The 15,629-nt window shown below is 71.8% G+C and overlaps 2 protein-coding genes across 2 annotated transcripts; both read right to left on the bottom strand.

The window, feature by feature from the left end:
• Positions 1–1,530: 1,530 nt before the first annotated feature.
• Positions 1,531–10,641, bottom strand: NEU1 (neuraminidase 1). The gene is given in 12 exon segments (XM_066986622.1): positions 1,531–1,738; positions 1,741–1,842; positions 3,495–3,596; positions 3,599–3,713; positions 4,896–5,075; positions 7,850–7,917; positions 7,920–8,063; positions 8,066–8,104; positions 9,577–9,675; positions 9,678–9,722; positions 9,725–9,767; positions 10,561–10,641. Coding segments are annotated over 12 exon segments (1,134 nt in total). The 3' UTR covers positions 1,531–1,622.
• A 193-nt stretch (positions 10,642–10,834) lies between these two features.
• On the bottom strand, positions 10,835–14,366 carry STK19 (serine/threonine kinase 19). The gene is made up of 6 exons (XM_066986621.1): positions 14,070–14,366; positions 12,897–12,992; positions 11,706–11,842; positions 11,402–11,499; positions 11,040–11,178; positions 10,835–10,954 (listed from the first exon to the last, which is right to left on the bottom strand). The coding sequence occupies exons 1-6, from the start codon at positions 14,364–14,366 to the stop codon at positions 10,909–10,911; spliced, it is 813 nt and encodes a 270-aa protein (XP_066842722.1). The 3' UTR covers positions 10,835–10,908.
• Between the last annotated feature and the right edge of the window lie 1,263 nt (positions 14,367–15,629).

Genomic DNA, 15,629 nt, shown 5'->3' with positions numbered 1-15,629 from the left:
TCCCCAAAAAACTGCAGGAGACCCCCAAAAAACCCGCAAGAAACCCCCCAAAAAAAACACCGAGAGCCCTAAAAATCTGCAGGAGACCCCCAAAACACAGAGGGGACCCCAAAAAACCCACAGGGAGCCCCAAGAGTCTACAGGAGACCTCAAAAAGCCCCCAAGAGACCCCAAAACCTGGAAAAGACCCCAAGTACCTGTACAGACACCCCAAAACCTCCAAGAAACCCCAAGAAAAACGTAGCAAACCCCAAAATCTGCAGAAATCCCTAAAGCCCCGTGGCAGACCCCAAAAACCCACAGGAGACCCCAAAAGCCCACAGGAGAACCCCAAAAAACCCGCAGAGAGCCCTAAAAATCCGCGGGAGACCCCCAAAGGCCCCCAGAAAGCCCCCAAACCTGCAGGGGGACCCCCAAAAACCTGCGTTTGGCCCCAAAATCCCAAAGGGGGCCCCAAAAGCCCAGGGGGGCCCCAAAAGCCCCCAAAATTTGCCCCCCCGCAGCCCGGGGGGGGCACTCACACCTTAACCCCCCCCCCCCAATTCATTCCCAAAACTTGGGGTCGGGGGGGGTCACAAACCCCTCCCCCCCCCCCCCCGACCCCCAAATTCCTCCCTCGCCCCCCCCCAGGAACCCCCAATTCCCTCCCCCTCCCCCCGCGGCCCCGCCCCCTCCGCCGCCAGCCAATCCCGTCCCTTCCCGCCAAGCCCGGCCACGCCCCCCGGCCTTTATCTCCTCGCCCCCCCCCCTCTTCCCCGTTATCCCCCCTCCCCCCCCTCAGCGCCCCCTCGGCCGCCGCCATCTTGGCGCCCACAATGGCGCCGCGGCCTCCCCCCCCCCCCCCCCTCATCCCCCCCCCCCATCCCCTCCCGGCGGCGGCGGGGCCGGGAAATGGCGGCCGGGGCGGGCGCGGCGGGGCCCGGCCGAGCGCCATCGGCGGCCGCGGGGCTCCGATGGGAGGCGCCGGGGCCGATGCGGGGCCGATGGCGGGGCCGGGCCGCGGCGCCATCACTTACCGCCGAGCGCTGCGACCGCCGCGGGAGGGAGGGAGAGGGCGGGGCTTCGCCGCTCACTTCCGGCCCCGCCCCCTCCGCCCCAAGCCCCCTCCGCGGGGCTGCCCGCGGCGATCGCCTGACGCGGGCCGCTCACGGAGGGACCTCGTGGGGGCTCCCCGCGGCCCCCCCGCGGTCCCGCCGCCCCCGGGATCGGTCTCCGCGGGCCGCTTTTCCCCGTTGGGGCGCGGTAGGGCCGTTAGACGGTGGGAGCGGCGAGCAGGCACCGCGCCGGGCAGCCCCGCGCTGCGGGGGCCTTCGCGGAGGCCCGGCCGCGGCGTCTCCATGGCGACCGGCGCTCCCTGCGTCGCCATGGCAACGGGCCGTACCACCGCGCTGGTGCCGGGGGGTGGACGGGGGGGTTGGGGGGCTCCGGGGGGTTCCCAGAGGTCTCGGCGGGGGCGAGGAGGCTCGGGGAGGGTCCCTAAAATTTTTTTGGGGGGGGGGGCCAAAAACCACGCGGAGCCCGGCTGCGGGGGGGTCCCGGTTTATTCCCCCCCCCCCCCCCCCCCGCGGGTCTAGAAGGCGTGGTTTTGCCCGATGGGGCGTGGCTTCAGGCAGGGGGCGTGGTCAGGGCCCGCCGTAGAGGCTGATGGTGGCCAATGAGACGCTCTCGGTGGAGAGGCTCCGCCCCTTCTCGTAGATGAGGTAGAGGAAGGGGGCGGGGCCGCGGGCCGTGGGGGCGGGGCCGCCAGCGAGGAGTACCCGCTGGGCCCCGCCCACACGCGCAGGCCCCGCCCCCACCACGTGGTGCCGTTGTCGAAGCTCCAGCGCAGCGTCAGGTTCACGCCTGCGGGGGGGGCGGGGCCGCGTCAGGCCACGCCCCCAGGGCCTCGCAAGCCACGCCCACCACCCGCAGGCCACGCCCACCGCCTGACCACGCCCCCTTCACCAAGCCACGCCTCCTTCACCAAGCCACGCCCCCTCCAAGGCCCTATACTCCACCTTCGGGCCACGCCCCTTGCTGAAGGCCCCGCCCCCACCGCCAGACCACGCCCACCAGCACCAGACCACGCCCCCTCCGCCAAGCCCCGCCCCCTCCGCCAAGCCCCGCCCCCCTCCGCCAAGCCCCGCCCCCTCCGCTAAGCCCCACCCCCTCCCAGGCCCTGCACTCCGCCTTCAGGCCACACCCCTTGCTGCAGGCCCCACCCACCACCAGGCCACGCCCCCTTAAGCCACGCCCACCGCATCCCGGCCACGCCCCCTTCATCAAACCACGCCCCCGCCTACCAAGCCCCGCCCCTCTCCCCCAAACCCTCCCCCCCCAACCCCTCCCACCCCCCTCCCACCCCCACCCCCCCCAACCCCCTCCCACCCCCCCCTCCCACCCCCCTCCCCCCACCCCCTCCCACCCCCCCACCCCCTCTCACCCCCCCAACCCCTCCCCCCCCAACCCCCCCCCACACCCCCCAACCCCTCCCCCCAACCCCCCCCCACACCCCCCAACCCCCTCCCAACCCCCCACCCCCTCTCACCCCCGCCAACCCCACCCCCTCCAACCCCCTCCCACCCCCCCACCCCTCCCACCCCCCAACCCCCCCCACCCCCTCCCACCCCCCTCCACCCCCCACCCCCCCTCCCACCCCCCACCCCCCTCCCACCCCCCTCCCACCCCCCCCCACCCCCCAACCCCCCCACCCCCCTCCCACCCCCAACCCCCTCCCCACCCCCTCCCACCCCCTCCACCCCCCAACCCCCTCCCGCCCCCAACCCCCTCCCCGCCCCCCAACCCCCCCCCCACCCCCCAACCCCCTCCCACCCCCCAACCCCCTCCCACCCCCCTCCCACCCCCCCAACCCCTCCCACCCCCAACCCCCTCCCACCCCCCAACCCCTCCCACCCCCCAACCCCCTCCCACCCCCCACCCCCTCCCACCCCCCAACCCCCTCCCACCCCCTCCCACCCCCCAACCCCTCCCACCCCCCAACCCCCTCCCACCCCCCCCCACCCCTCCCACCCCAACCCCCTCCCACCCCCCTCCCACCCCCCACCCCCTCCCACCCCCCACCCCCTCCCACCCCCCCACCCCCTCCCACCCCCCACCCCCTCCCACCCCCCCAACCCCTCCCACCCCCCAACCCCTCCCACCCCCCTCAACCCCTCTCCCCCACCCCCTCCCCACCCCCCAACCCCTCCCACCCCCCCCACCCCCTCCCACCCCCCAACCCCTCCCACCCCCCACCCCCCCCACCCCCACCCCCCCCAACCCCCCCCACCCCCCACCCCCTCCCCCCCACCCCCCCCCCCCAACCCCCTCCCACCCCCCAACCCCCCCCACACCCCCCAACCCCTCCACCCCCCACCCCCGTCCCACCCCCACCCCCCTCCCACCCCCCACCCCCCACCCCACCCAACCCCTCCCACCCCCCAACCCCCTCCCACCCCCACCCCCCACCCCCCCACCCCCCCAAGCCCCCCCCCCCCCCCAGGCCCCGCCCTCACGCTCGCTGGGGTGGGCGGGGTTACTGAAGAAGACCACGCCCCCCGTTGCCAGGGCGCCGGCGGCCACGGCCGGGTCCACCAGGGCGGGCTGGAAGGTGACGGCCTCGGGGGCAGGCTGCGGCCCCCGTCCCAGCTGCGCGCCACCATGCGGCAGCGGCAGCGGAACCCGTGCTGGTTGCGGATGTTGACGGCGATGGAGCCGTCGGGCAGCTCGTACGGCTGGGGGGCACCCAAAACGCCGAGAATTAGGCCCGAAACCAAGGTGTCGCGGCCTAGGGGGTCCCCCATGCAGAGCGGTCCGCCCGCCTCAAGGGGCCCCCGGAAACGGTGCCCCGACTCTTGGTTCCCCCGCACAGTTGGGTCCCCCCTCCCTGCACGTGGGTTCCCCCCCCCGTCTCCCCAAAATCTGTGCCCCCCCCCCCGATAACCCCCCAAATTTGTGCCCCCCCCCCAGGTTCCCCCCAAATTTGTGCCCCCCCCCAAGCCCCCCGCACTCCCTCTGCCCCCAGATTTCCTCCTCCAGCCCCCCCCCAGTTCCCCCCCCCAATTTGTGCGCCCCCCCAACCCCCCCCCAAGACCCCCCCCCACAGCCCCCCACCCCCCAAAAATCCCCCCCAGATCCCCCCACCACCCCAACTCCCCCCCCCAGACCTTCCCCACAGCCCCCCACCCCCCGCAAAAACTCCCCCAGACCCCCCCACGACCCCCCCAGACCCCCCCCCATTTTTGTGCCCCCCTAAAACCCCCCAGATCCCCCCACATTTCTGCCCCCCCTTCACCCCCTGCCCTCAGATATTGCCCCCCTTCATAGCCCCCCACCCCCCACCCCCCCAAATCCCCCCCAGACCCCCCCCACAGCCCCCCCACCCCCCAACCCCCCCCCAAATCCCCCCCCAGACCCCCCTTCACAGCCCCCCAGCCCCCCAAACCCCACCAAATCCCCCCCAGACCCCCCTTCACAGCCCCCCCACCCCCCAAACCCCCCAAATCCCCCCCAGACCCCCCTTCACAGCCCCCCCACCCCCCAAACCCCCCCAAATCCCCCCCCAGACCCCCTTCACAGCCCCCCCACCCCCCCCAAACCCCCCCCCCAACCCCCCCAGACCCCCCCCCACAGCCCCCCCACCCCCCAACCCTCCCCAAATCCCCCCAGACCCCCCCAAACAGCCCCCCCACCCCCCAAATCCCCCCCAGACCCCCCCCACAGCCCCCCCACCCCCCAAACCCCCCCAAATCCCCCCAGACCCCCCCACAGCCCCCCCACCCCCCAAACCCCCCCCAAATCCCCCCCAGACCCCCCCCCACAGCCCCCCCCACCCCCCCCCAACCCCCCCAAATCCCCCCCCAGACCCCCCCCCACAGCCCCCCCACCCCCCCCCCAAACCCCCCCCCCCCCCCCACCTGGCACTCGTCGGGGGTGAAGTCGTGGGGCTGCTTGGGCACCCCGTAGGGGATCCCCTGCAGGACCCCCCGCGCCGCCAGTGCCCCCCCGTCGTCGCTGAGCAGCAGGGTGACGCCGTCGCGCTCCAGCGAGCCGTGGCCGCACACCACCAGGCGCCCCCGCGCCGGCTCCAGCTGCTTCTGGGGGGGACACACGGCAGGGGGATCCCGCGGGGCCCCCGGGACGAGATAACGACCCCCAAACGCCCCCCGGAAAAAAACACCCCAAAAAACAGCCCGAAAATAGCCCAAAACAGCCCCCAAACAGCCCAAAAGAGCCCCCAAACAGCCCCAAAATACCCCCAAAAGCCCCCAAATCCCCCCAACTCCCCCCAGACCCCCCATTAACCCCCCCAAATCCCCCACTAAATCCCCCCACCCCCCAAATCCCCCCCAGGCCCCCAAACCCCCCCCAACTCCCCCCAGACCCCCCATTAACCCCCCATTAACCCCCCACTAAATGCCCCCACCCCCCCCAAATCCCCCCAGACCCCCATTATCCCCCCCAAACCCCCACTAAATCCCCCCACCCCCCCAAATCCCCTCCCCAGACCCCCAAACCGCCCCCAAATCCCCCCCAGACCCCCCCAAACCCCCCACTAAATCCGCCCACCCCCCCAGCTCCCCCCAGGCCCCCAAATCCCCCCAACTCCCCCCCCCAGACCCCCCATTAACCCCCCCCAAATCCCCCCCCCCAGACCCCCAAACCGCCCCCAAATCCCCCCAACTCCCCCCCCAGATCCCCCATTAACCCCCCCAAATCCCCCACTAAATCCCCCCACCCCCCCCCCAAATCCCCCCCCCCCAGGCCCCCAAACCCCCCCCCCCAAATCCCCCCCCAGGCCCCCAAACCCCCCCCAAATCCCCCCAGACCCCCAAACCGCCCCCAACTCCCCCCAGGCCCCCCATTAACCCCCCCAAACCCCCCACTAAATCCCCCCACCCCCCCCAGCTCCCCCCCCAGGCCCCCAAACCCCCCCAAATCCCCTCCCAGGCCTCCAAACCGCCCCCAACTCCCCCCAGACCCCCCATTAACCCCCCCAAATCCCCCCCCCAGACCCCCAAACCGCCCCCAAATCCCCCCAACTCCCCCCGATCCCCCATTAACCCCCCCAAATCCCCCACTAAATCCCCCCACCCCCCCCAAATCCCCCCCAGGCCCCCAAACGCCCCCAAATCCCCCCCCCAGGCCCCCAAACCGCCCCCAACTCCCCCCAGGCCCCCCATTAAGCCCCCCAAACCCCCCACTAAATCCCCCCACCCCCCCCAAATCCCCTCCCAGACCCCCAAACCCCCCCAAATCCCCCCAAATCCCCCCAGACCCCCATTAACCCCCCAAATCCCCTCCCCAGACCCCCAAACCCCCCCCAAATCCCCCCCCAGACCCCCAAACCCCCCCAATTCCCCCCCAGACCCCCTCTATTAACCCCCCCCCCCCCAACCCCCCCCACTAAATCCCCCCACCCCCCCCCCAAATCCCCCCCCAGGCCCCCAAACCCCCCCAAACCCCCCCCCCAGACCCCCAAACCCCCCCCCAAATCCCCCCCAACTCCCCCCCCCAGACCCCCCATTAACCCCCCCCAAATCCCCCCCCCAGGCCCCGAAACCGCCCCCAACTCCCCCCCAGGCCCCCCATTAACCCCCCCAAATCCCCCACTAAATCCCCCCCCACCCCCCCCAAATCCCCCCCCCCCAGGCCCCCAAATCCCCCCAACTCCCCCCCAGGCCCCCAAACCCCCCCCCCCAAATCCCCCCCCCCCAGACCCCCAAACCGCCCCCAACTCCCCCCCAGGCCCCCCATTAACCCCCCCCCCAAACCCCCCACTAAATCCCCCCACCCCCCCCAGCTCCCCCCCCAGGCCCCCAAACCCCCCCCCAAATCCCCTCCCCAGGCCTCCAAACCGCCCCCAACTCCCCCCCCCCAGACCCCCCATTAACCCCCCAAATCCCCCCCAGACCCCCAAACCGCCCCCAAATCCCCCCAACTCCCCCCCCCGATCCCCCATTAACCCCCCCAAATCCCCCACTAAATCCCCCCACCCCCCCAAATCCCCCCAGGCCCCCAAACGCCCCCCAAATCCCCCCCAGGCCCCCAAACCGCCCCCAACTCCCCCCAGGCCCCCCATTAAGCCCCCCAAACCCCCCACTAAATCCCCCCCACCCCCCCCAAATCCCCTCCCAGACCCCCAAACCCCCCCCCCAAATCCCCCCCCAAATCCCCCCCCCCCCAGACCCCCCATTAACCCCCCCAAATCCCCTCCCAGACCCCCAAACCCCCCCCAAATCCCCCCCAGACCCCCAAACCCCCTAATTCCCCCCCCAGACCCCCCATTAACCCCCCCAACCCCCCCACTAAATCCCCCCACCCCCCCAAATCCCCCCCAGGCCCCCAAACCCCCCCCCAAATCCCCCCCCAGACCCCCAAACCCCCCCCCAAATCCCCCCAACTCCCCCCAGACCCCCCATTAACCCCCCAAATCCCCCCAGGCCCCGAAACCGCCCCCAACTCCCCCCAGGCCCCCCATTAACCCCCCAAATCCCCCACTAAATCCCCCCACCCCCCAAATCCCCCCCAGGCCACCAAATCCCCCCAACTCCCCATTAACCCCCCCAAATCCCCTTCCAGGCCCCCAAACCCCCCCAAATCCCCCCAGACCCCCCATTAACCCCCCCAAATCCCCCCCAGACCCCCAAACCCCCCCAAATCCCCCCAACTCCCCCCCAGACCCCCCATTAACCCCCCAAACCTCCCCCAAATCCCCCCCAGACCCCCCCAAACCCCCCACTAAATCCCCCCACCCCCCCCAAATCCCCCCCCAGACCCCCCATTAACCCCCCCAAATCCCCCCCCAGACCCCCAACCCCCCCCAAATCCCCTCTCCCCCCCCCCCCTCGCCCCCCCCCCCCCCCGGTACCTGGATGCCGGAGCCGGGCCCGGGGGCGAAGACCTCGGTGCCGACGTCCCCCGAGAGGTTTCGGGGGCCCCCCAGGAGCGGCCGTCGCCGCGGCTGCGCAGCAGGGCGGTGCTGGGGGGGCCGCAGGCGGCGCGGTGGGCGCAGCGGGCGAAGAGCAGCAGCACCTCGCCCCCCGCCACCGCCAGCGCCCCCAGGCTCAGCCCGTCCCGCGCCCCCCGTCGTCCGCCACGAACTGCGACGGGCTCCACGTGGCGCCTGGGGGGGGGCGATGGCGTCGGTGGACCCCCCCCCCAAAAAATGTCCCCATCGTGAATCTCCAGACACCCCCCAAAACCTTTGGACCCCCCCCAAAAGCCCCTGGACCCCCCCCCCCCAAAAGCCCCTGACCCCCCCCCCACAAGCCCCTGGACCCCCCCCCCCACAAGCCCCAGGACCCCCCCCCCAAAAGCCCCTGGACCCCCCCCCAAAAGCCCCTGGACCCCCCCCCCACAAGCCCCTGGACCCCCCCCCCAAAAGCCCCTGGACCCCCCTCCAAAAGCCCCTGGACCCCCCCCCACAAGCCCCTGGACCCCCCCCCCCCAAAAGCCCCTGGACCCCCCCCCCCACAAGCCCCTGGACCCCCCCCCCCAAAAGCCCCTGGACCCCCCCCCCCCCAAAGCTCCCGGACCCCTGCCCCACCCCAGACTCCCCCAGCCCCCCCCATACCCCCCAGGACCCCCCAGAACCCCCATTAACCCCCCAAACCCCCCAACCCCCCCCCAAGCCCGCTCCCAGCCCCCAGACCCCCCCAGGACCCCCCAAGACCTCCAATCCCCCCACAGACCCCCCAGTAACCCCCCCAAACCCCCCAGGACCCCCTCAAACCCACTCCCAGCCCCCATTCCCCCCCCCCAAACTCCCCCCCAAAACCCCCAACCCCCCCCCAGCCCCCCAGGTCCCCCCCAGGACCCCCCTCCAAAACCCCCCAGGTCCCTCCAACCCCCCCAGTAACCCCCCCCCCAAAACCCCACAGACCCCCCAAATCCCCCCCAAGCCCCCCCCCCAGACCCCCAGGACCCCCAGGTCCCCCCAAACCCCCCAGTAACCCCCCCAAGCCCACTCAGAGCCCCCAGATCCCCCCAGGTCGCTCCAAACCCCCAGTAACCCCCCTAGGCCCCCCCAACACCCCCCAGGACCCCCCCAAGCCCCCCCCAGACCCCCAGGACCCCCCCCAGGACCCCCCAAGTCCCCCCAAACCCCCCAGTAACCCCCCCAAGCCCACTCAGAGCCCACAGACCCCCCCCAGGTCCCTCCAACCCCCCAGTAACCCCCCCAAAACCCCGCAGACCCCCCAGTTCCCCCCAAGCCCCCCCAGACCCCCACTAACCCCCCCCCCAAGCCCACTCAGAGCCCCCAGATCCCCCCCAGGTCCCCCCAAACCCCCAGTAACCCCCCCAGGCCCCCCCCCCCAAACCCCCCCAGGACCCCCCAAGCCCCCCCAGACCCCAGGACCCCCCCCAGGACCCCCAGGTCCCCCCAAACCCTCCAGTAACCCCCAATTCCCCCAAGCCCCCCCCAGGACCCCTCCCAAGCCCCCCCCCCAGACCACCAGGACCCCCCAGGACCCCCCAGCTCCCCCCAAACCCCCCAGTAACCCCCAATTCCCCCCCAACCCCCCCAGGACCCCTCCCAAGCCCCCCAATCTCCCCCAATGCCCCCCAGGACCCCCCAGGACCCCCCCCCCCAACCTCCGTCGGCGGAGCGGCGGCAGGCGATGAACTTGGCGCCCACGTCGGCGGCCGAGCGCTTGCGGCCCTCGGCGCAGGCCAGCAGGGCCCCCCGGGGGTGACGGCCACCAGCGGCACCCGGAACGTGTGCACCCCCGCGGCCCCCCCCCGCTCACCCACAGCAGCTGCTCCCGCACCACGCGGGGGCGAAGCTGGGGGGGGGGAGAAAAGGGGGGTCAGGGATGGCGGGGGGTGGGAAAAGGGGGGTCAGGGATGGCAGGGGGGCTCCTGGGGGGGTCAGGGACTGGGGGGGGCTCCTGGGGGGGTCAGGGACTGGGGGGGCACCTGGGGGGGGGTCAAGGACTGGGGGGCTCCTGGGGGGTCAGGGACTGGGGGACACCTGGGGGGGGGGACTGGGGGGGGGGGCACCTGGGGGGGGTCAGGGACTGGGGGGGGCACCTGGGGGGGTCAAGGACTGGGGGGCTCCTGGGGGGGTCAGGGACTGGGGGGGGCACCTGGGGGGGGTCAGGGACTGGGGGGGGGCACCTGGGGGGGGTCAGGGGACTGGGGGGGGGCCTGGGGGGGTCAGGGACTGGGGGGGCACGGGGGCCTTTGGGGGGGCATCAGGGAGTTATGGGGGGGGGGCCTTGGGGGGCACGGGGGGGGCTGGGGGTCATCAGGGGGCAATGGGGGGCAATGGGGGGCATCGTGGGGTGGGGGGCTTAGGGCCTATTGGGGGGGCAACGGGGGGCATCAGGGGGTGGAGGAGAGCTTGGGGGGGCAAGGGGGGCCCTGGGGGTGTTGGGGGTCCTGGGGGCTCGGGGGGGCACGGGGGGTGAGGGGTCCCTGGGGGTCCCCGGGGCCGTTGGGGGGTTGGGGGTCCCAGCGCCCCCTGGGGCAGGGCCCAGCCCGGCAGCCCCCCACCCGGAAGTCCCCCCCCGCCGTGACGTCACCCCCGCCGTGACGTCACCCCCCCCCCCCCCCCCCGCCGTGACGTCACCGCACCGTGTCGGGGGTCGCGGCCCAGGGGGCGGCGGCGGCGCCGAGCGCCAGGAGCAGGGCGGGGAGGAGGCGGCGCGGGGACATCGCGGCCCCTTTAAGAGCCGCGGCACGTGACCCAGCCCCCCTCGGCACGTGACACCAACCCCCTCCCCGCCACGTGACCGCCGCTTCAAGCGGCGACGCGCCTTAAAGCGGCGACGCGCCTTAAAGCGGCGACGCGCCTTAAAGCGGCGACGCGAGTGGGCCCCACAAACGGGTAAAAAACGCTGCGAAAAGCTTTTTTTGGCGAAAAAAAAAATAAACTTTTATTGCACTTCGGCTCCCCGTTGCAGCCCAGCGTCGCTCCCAGCGTCACGGCTCGGCCAATCGCAGCAGCGGCCCGGAGGCTGTGGGCACGCTGTTTTGGGGGGGAAAAGGGGGAAAGGTCAGCGCCGGGGTCAGGGGTCAGAGGTCAGGGTCAGGGTCAGGGTCAGGGTCAGGACCTGCGCAGCAGCTCGGCGCCCAGCAGGTCCAGCAGGAGGTAGCGCAGCCCCAGGGCGGGGGGCGGCCGCTGGCCCAGCTCGGCCAGGAGCAGCTCCCGGTGCCGCGAGCGGCGGACGGCGCCCAGCAGCGCCCGGCGCCCTGCGGGGTCACGGGGCGGGGTCAAAGGTCACGGGCGAGGTCAGAGGTCAGGGGCCACGAGGGAGCCGAGCCCTGGGGGTCAGGAGGGGGGAACCCAGGGGGAGCCCGGGGGGGGTTGGGGGTCTGGGAGGGGGTGAAGGGGGTGGGGGTGGGGTGAGGGGGGGCTGGGGGGAGATTTGGGGGTGGGGGGAGGAGGGGGGAGGGGTTCGGGGCCCCCCCGCACCGCGCACGAGGGCCCTGACGAAGCGGCCGATCCCCGGCACCGCCAGCCACCAGCTCCCGGCGTCGCGCACCGTCAGCACGCCCGCGGCCACCAGCTGCCTGCGGAGGGGGGGGACACAAAAAAATGGGGGGGGGACCCAAAAAAATTGGGGGAGGGGGGGGGCAGCGCATTGACCTCCCCCATTCCCCCCTGAGCTCCCCTTGGGGGGCCCGGAGCCGCTTGCGTGGGCTCTGAGCGCCCCCGGGGGCGCTGTATGGATACGGGGGGGTTTCAGGGGGGGTTTTTGGGGCGGGGGGGTCCGTACGTGACGTCGGCGTCGCCGAAGCCCAGCTGCCGCAGGAGGCGCTGGTCGTAGCCCGGCAGGGGGCAGGCGCCCACCGCCCCCTCCAGGAAGCGCCGCACCAGCCCCTCCCGCGGGGAGCCCGACACCGCCTGCAGCACCTGCGGGGGGGGGGGGTCAGGGGGCGGGGTCACGGGGAGGGGGCGGGGCCTATGGGAGGGGCGGGGTCAGGGGCGGGGTTACACGGAGGGGGCGGGGTCAGGGGCGGGGCCTCGGGGAGAAGCGGGGTCAGGGCCTCGGGGAGGGGGCGGGGCCTCGGGGAGGGGGCGGGGTCAGGGGCGGGGCCTCAGGGAGGGGGCGGGGTCAGGGGCGGGGCCACACGGAGGGGGCGGGGTCACAGGGAGGGGCGGGGTCACAGGGCGGGGCCTCGGGGAGGGGCGGGGTCAGGGGCGGGCCTCGGGGAGGGGGCGGGGTCAGGGGCGGGGCTACACAGAGGGGGAGGGGCCTCGGGGAGGGGGCGGGGTCAGGGGCGGGGCCACACGGAGGGGGCGGGGTCACAGGGAGGGGGGCGGGGGTCAGGGGCGGGGCTACACAGAGGGGGCGGGGCCTCGGGGAGGGGGTGGGGTCAGGGGCGGGGCCACACAGAGGGGGCGGGGCCTCGGGGAGGGGGTGGGGTCAGGGGCGGGGCTACACAGAGGGGGCGGGGCCTCGGGGAGGGGGCGGGGTCAGGGGCGGGGCTACACAGAGGGGGAGGGGCCTCGGGGAGGGGGTGGGGTCACGGGGCGTGGCCTTGGGGAGGGGGCGGGGTCAGGGCTACGCGGAGGGGGCGGGGTCATGGGGAGGGGCGGGGTCACGGGGAGGGGCGGGGTCAGGGCCTCGGGGAGGGGGCGGGGCCTTGGGGAGGGGCGGGGTCTCGGAGAGGGGCGGGGTCAGGGGCGGGGCTACGCGGGGGGCGGGGCACAGGGAGGGGGCAGGGTCAGGGGGTGGGGAGGTCGGGGGTAGAGGCTGGGGGCGTGGCCAGGGAGCCAGGGGGCGTGGCCAAGGGCTGGGGGCGGGGTTAGGGGCGTGGTCATCGTCAGGGGGTGGGGCCGGGAGCCAGGGGGTGGAGTCTGGGACCGGGGGCGGGGTCAGGTTGTTTGGGGGCGTGGTCGGGGGCGTGGCCTCGAGCGGGGGCGTGGCCTCGAGCAGGGGGCGTGTCCGGGGGCGTGGCCTCACCTTCTGCGCGTACTCCTCGGTGCTGACCACCCCCAGCGCGTCCCCGCCCAGCCCCAGGTGCAGCAGCCGCACCCGGCCCTCGTCCCGCAGCCGGTTCTGGGCGGGGAAAGGCCCCGATTAGTGCAATTAATTAACGCCAAGTAACCCCAGCGAGCCCCCATTAGTCCCAATTAACCCCAACGAGCCCCCATTAGTCCCAATGGGCCCCCATTAGCCCCAATTAACCCCAATGAGCCCCAGTTTGCCCCATCCAACCGCAACGATCCCCAATTTATCCCAATTAACCCCAATTAAGTAACCCAAATAAGCCCAAATCAACCCCAATCTGCCCCAATGAGCCCCAATTAACCCCAATCTGCCCCATCCGACCCCAATGAGCCCCAATCGACCCAATTAACCCCAACCAGCCCTAATTAGCCCCAAATAACCCCCGTGAGCCCCAATTCACCTCAATTAACGCAATTTAACCCCAATTAATTAGCCTCAAGGAGCCCCCAATGAACCCTGATCAGCCCCAATTAGCCCCAGTCAGCCCCAATGAGCTCCAGTTAACCCCAGCGGTCCCCAGTCAGCCCCAGTCAGCCCCAAGGAGCCCCAATGAACCCCAATCAGCCCCAATTAACCCCAATCAGCCCCAATTAACCCCAATTAATTAGCCCCAAGGAGCCCCAGTCAGCTCCAGTTAACCCCAGTGGTCCCCAATCAGCCCCAGTCAGCCCCAAGGAGCTCCAATGAACCCCAATCAGCCCCAATCAGCCCCAATTAGCCCCAATGGTCCCCAATTAGCCCCAATCAGCCCCAATGGTCCCCACTCAGCCCCAATTAGCCCCAGTCAGCCCCAATGAGCTCCAGTTAACCCCAATGGCCCCCAATCAGCCCCACTGAGCCCCAATGAACCCCAATTAATTAGCCCCAAGGAGCCCCAATGAGCTCCAGTTAACCCCAGCGGTCCCCAATCAGCCCCAGTTAACCCCAGTGAGCCCCAATCAGCCCGTCAGCCCCAGTCAGCCCCAGTTAACCCCAGTGAGCCCCAATCAGCCCCAGTCAGCCCCAGTTAACCCCAGTGAGCCCCAATCAGCCCCAGTCAGCCCCAGTCAGCCCCAGTTAACCCCAGTGAGCCCCAATCAGCCCCAGTCAGCCCCAGTCAGCCCCGCTACCCGCCCCCCCCCCCACCAGGTGCCGGTCCACCGCCGTGCGGTCCCCGGCCAGCCCGTAGAGCTGGTGCCGCAGCACCAGGGCGGGCAGCGCCGCGCCCAGCAGCCGCCGGGGGAACAGCGCGGCCGCCTCCCGCAGCGCCGCCTCCACCGCGGCCGGGCCCCGGCCCCCCCCGGCCCCCCCCCGGGGCCCCCCGGGGCACCCCGGGAGCCCCCCGGGACCCCCGGCCCCCGCCGCCGCCGGCCCATGGCGGCCCCCGGGGAGCTTCCGGCGCGCCCTGATGACGTCAGGGGGGAGGGGCGGGGAACGGACCATTGGGGGAGGGGAGCGAACCATTGGGGTTGGGGGGGGTAAAGACCCCTCTGGGCCGAACCATTGGGGTTGGGGGGGGCAGAGTCCATTGGACCAAACCATTGGGGTTTTTTGGGGGGGTCAGATCCCATTGGACCGAACCATTGGGGTTTTGGGGGTAAAGACCCCTCTGGGCCGAACCATTGGGGTTGGGGGGGCAGAGTCCATTGGACCAAACCATTGGGGTTTTTTGGGGGGTCAGATCCCATTGGACTGAACCATTGTGGTTTTGGGGGGTAAAGACCCCTCCGGGCCGAACCATTTGGGTTGGGGGGGTCAGAGTCCGTTGGACCGAACCATTGGGGGTTTTTGGGGGGTCAGATCCCATTGGACTGAACCATTGGGGTTTGGGGGGGTAAAGAACCCTCCGGGCCGAACCATTGGGGTTGGGGGGGTCAGATCCCATTGGACCGAACCATTGGCGTTTTTTGGGGGTAAAGACCCCTCTGGGCCGAACCATTGGGGTTGGGGGGGTCAGAGTCCATTGGACTGAACCATTGGGTTTTTGGGGGGGGTCAGATCCCATTGGACTGAACCATTGTGGTTTTGGGGGGGGTAAAGAACCCTCTGGGCTGTACCATTGGGGTTTTGGGGGGGGGCAGAGCCAACTGGTGCAAACCATGGAGGTTCGGGGGTCAAACCCTCTGGACTGAACCATTGGGGTTATGGGGGGGTCTAAGGCAATTGGGACAAACCATTGGGTCTCAGGGGGGCCAGATCCGTCTGGACTGAACCATTGGGGTTATGTGGGGAGTAAAGACCCCTCTGGTCCGAACCATTGGGGTTTTAGGGGGTGATCCCAGCCAACTGGGGCAAACCAAGGGGTCTGGGGGGGGTCAGAGCCCCCTGGACTGAACCACAGTGATTATGGGGGGAAGCCCAGCCAATTGGGGCAAACCATGGAGATTTGGGGAGGGTCAAACCCCTCTGGGCTGAACCATTTGGGTTGGGGGGGGATCAGACCCTGTTGGACCGAACCACAGCAAATTACGGGGGGGACTCCAGCCAACTGGGGCAAACCAAGGGGTCTCAGGGGGGAGTCAGACCCCTCTGGGCTGAACCATTGGGGTTGGGGCTCAGACCCCTCTGGGCTGAACCATTGGGGTTGGGGGGGGGGCTCAGAGCCCACTGGACTGATCCATTCGGGTTTGGGGGGGGGATCCAAGCCAACTGGGGCAAACCATGAGGTTTGGGGGGGGGGATAAGACCCCACTGGACCAAACCCCA

This window comes from Anser cygnoides, chromosome 35 (genome assembly GCF_040182565.1).
Source record: "Anser cygnoides isolate HZ-2024a breed goose chromosome 35, Taihu_goose_T2T_genome, whole genome shotgun sequence".
Classification (NCBI taxonomy): Eukaryota; Metazoa; Chordata; class Aves; order Anseriformes; family Anatidae; genus Anser; species Anser cygnoides.
Note: the sequence above shows the minus strand (reverse complement) of the source record. Positions and strands in the feature narration are given on the sequence as shown.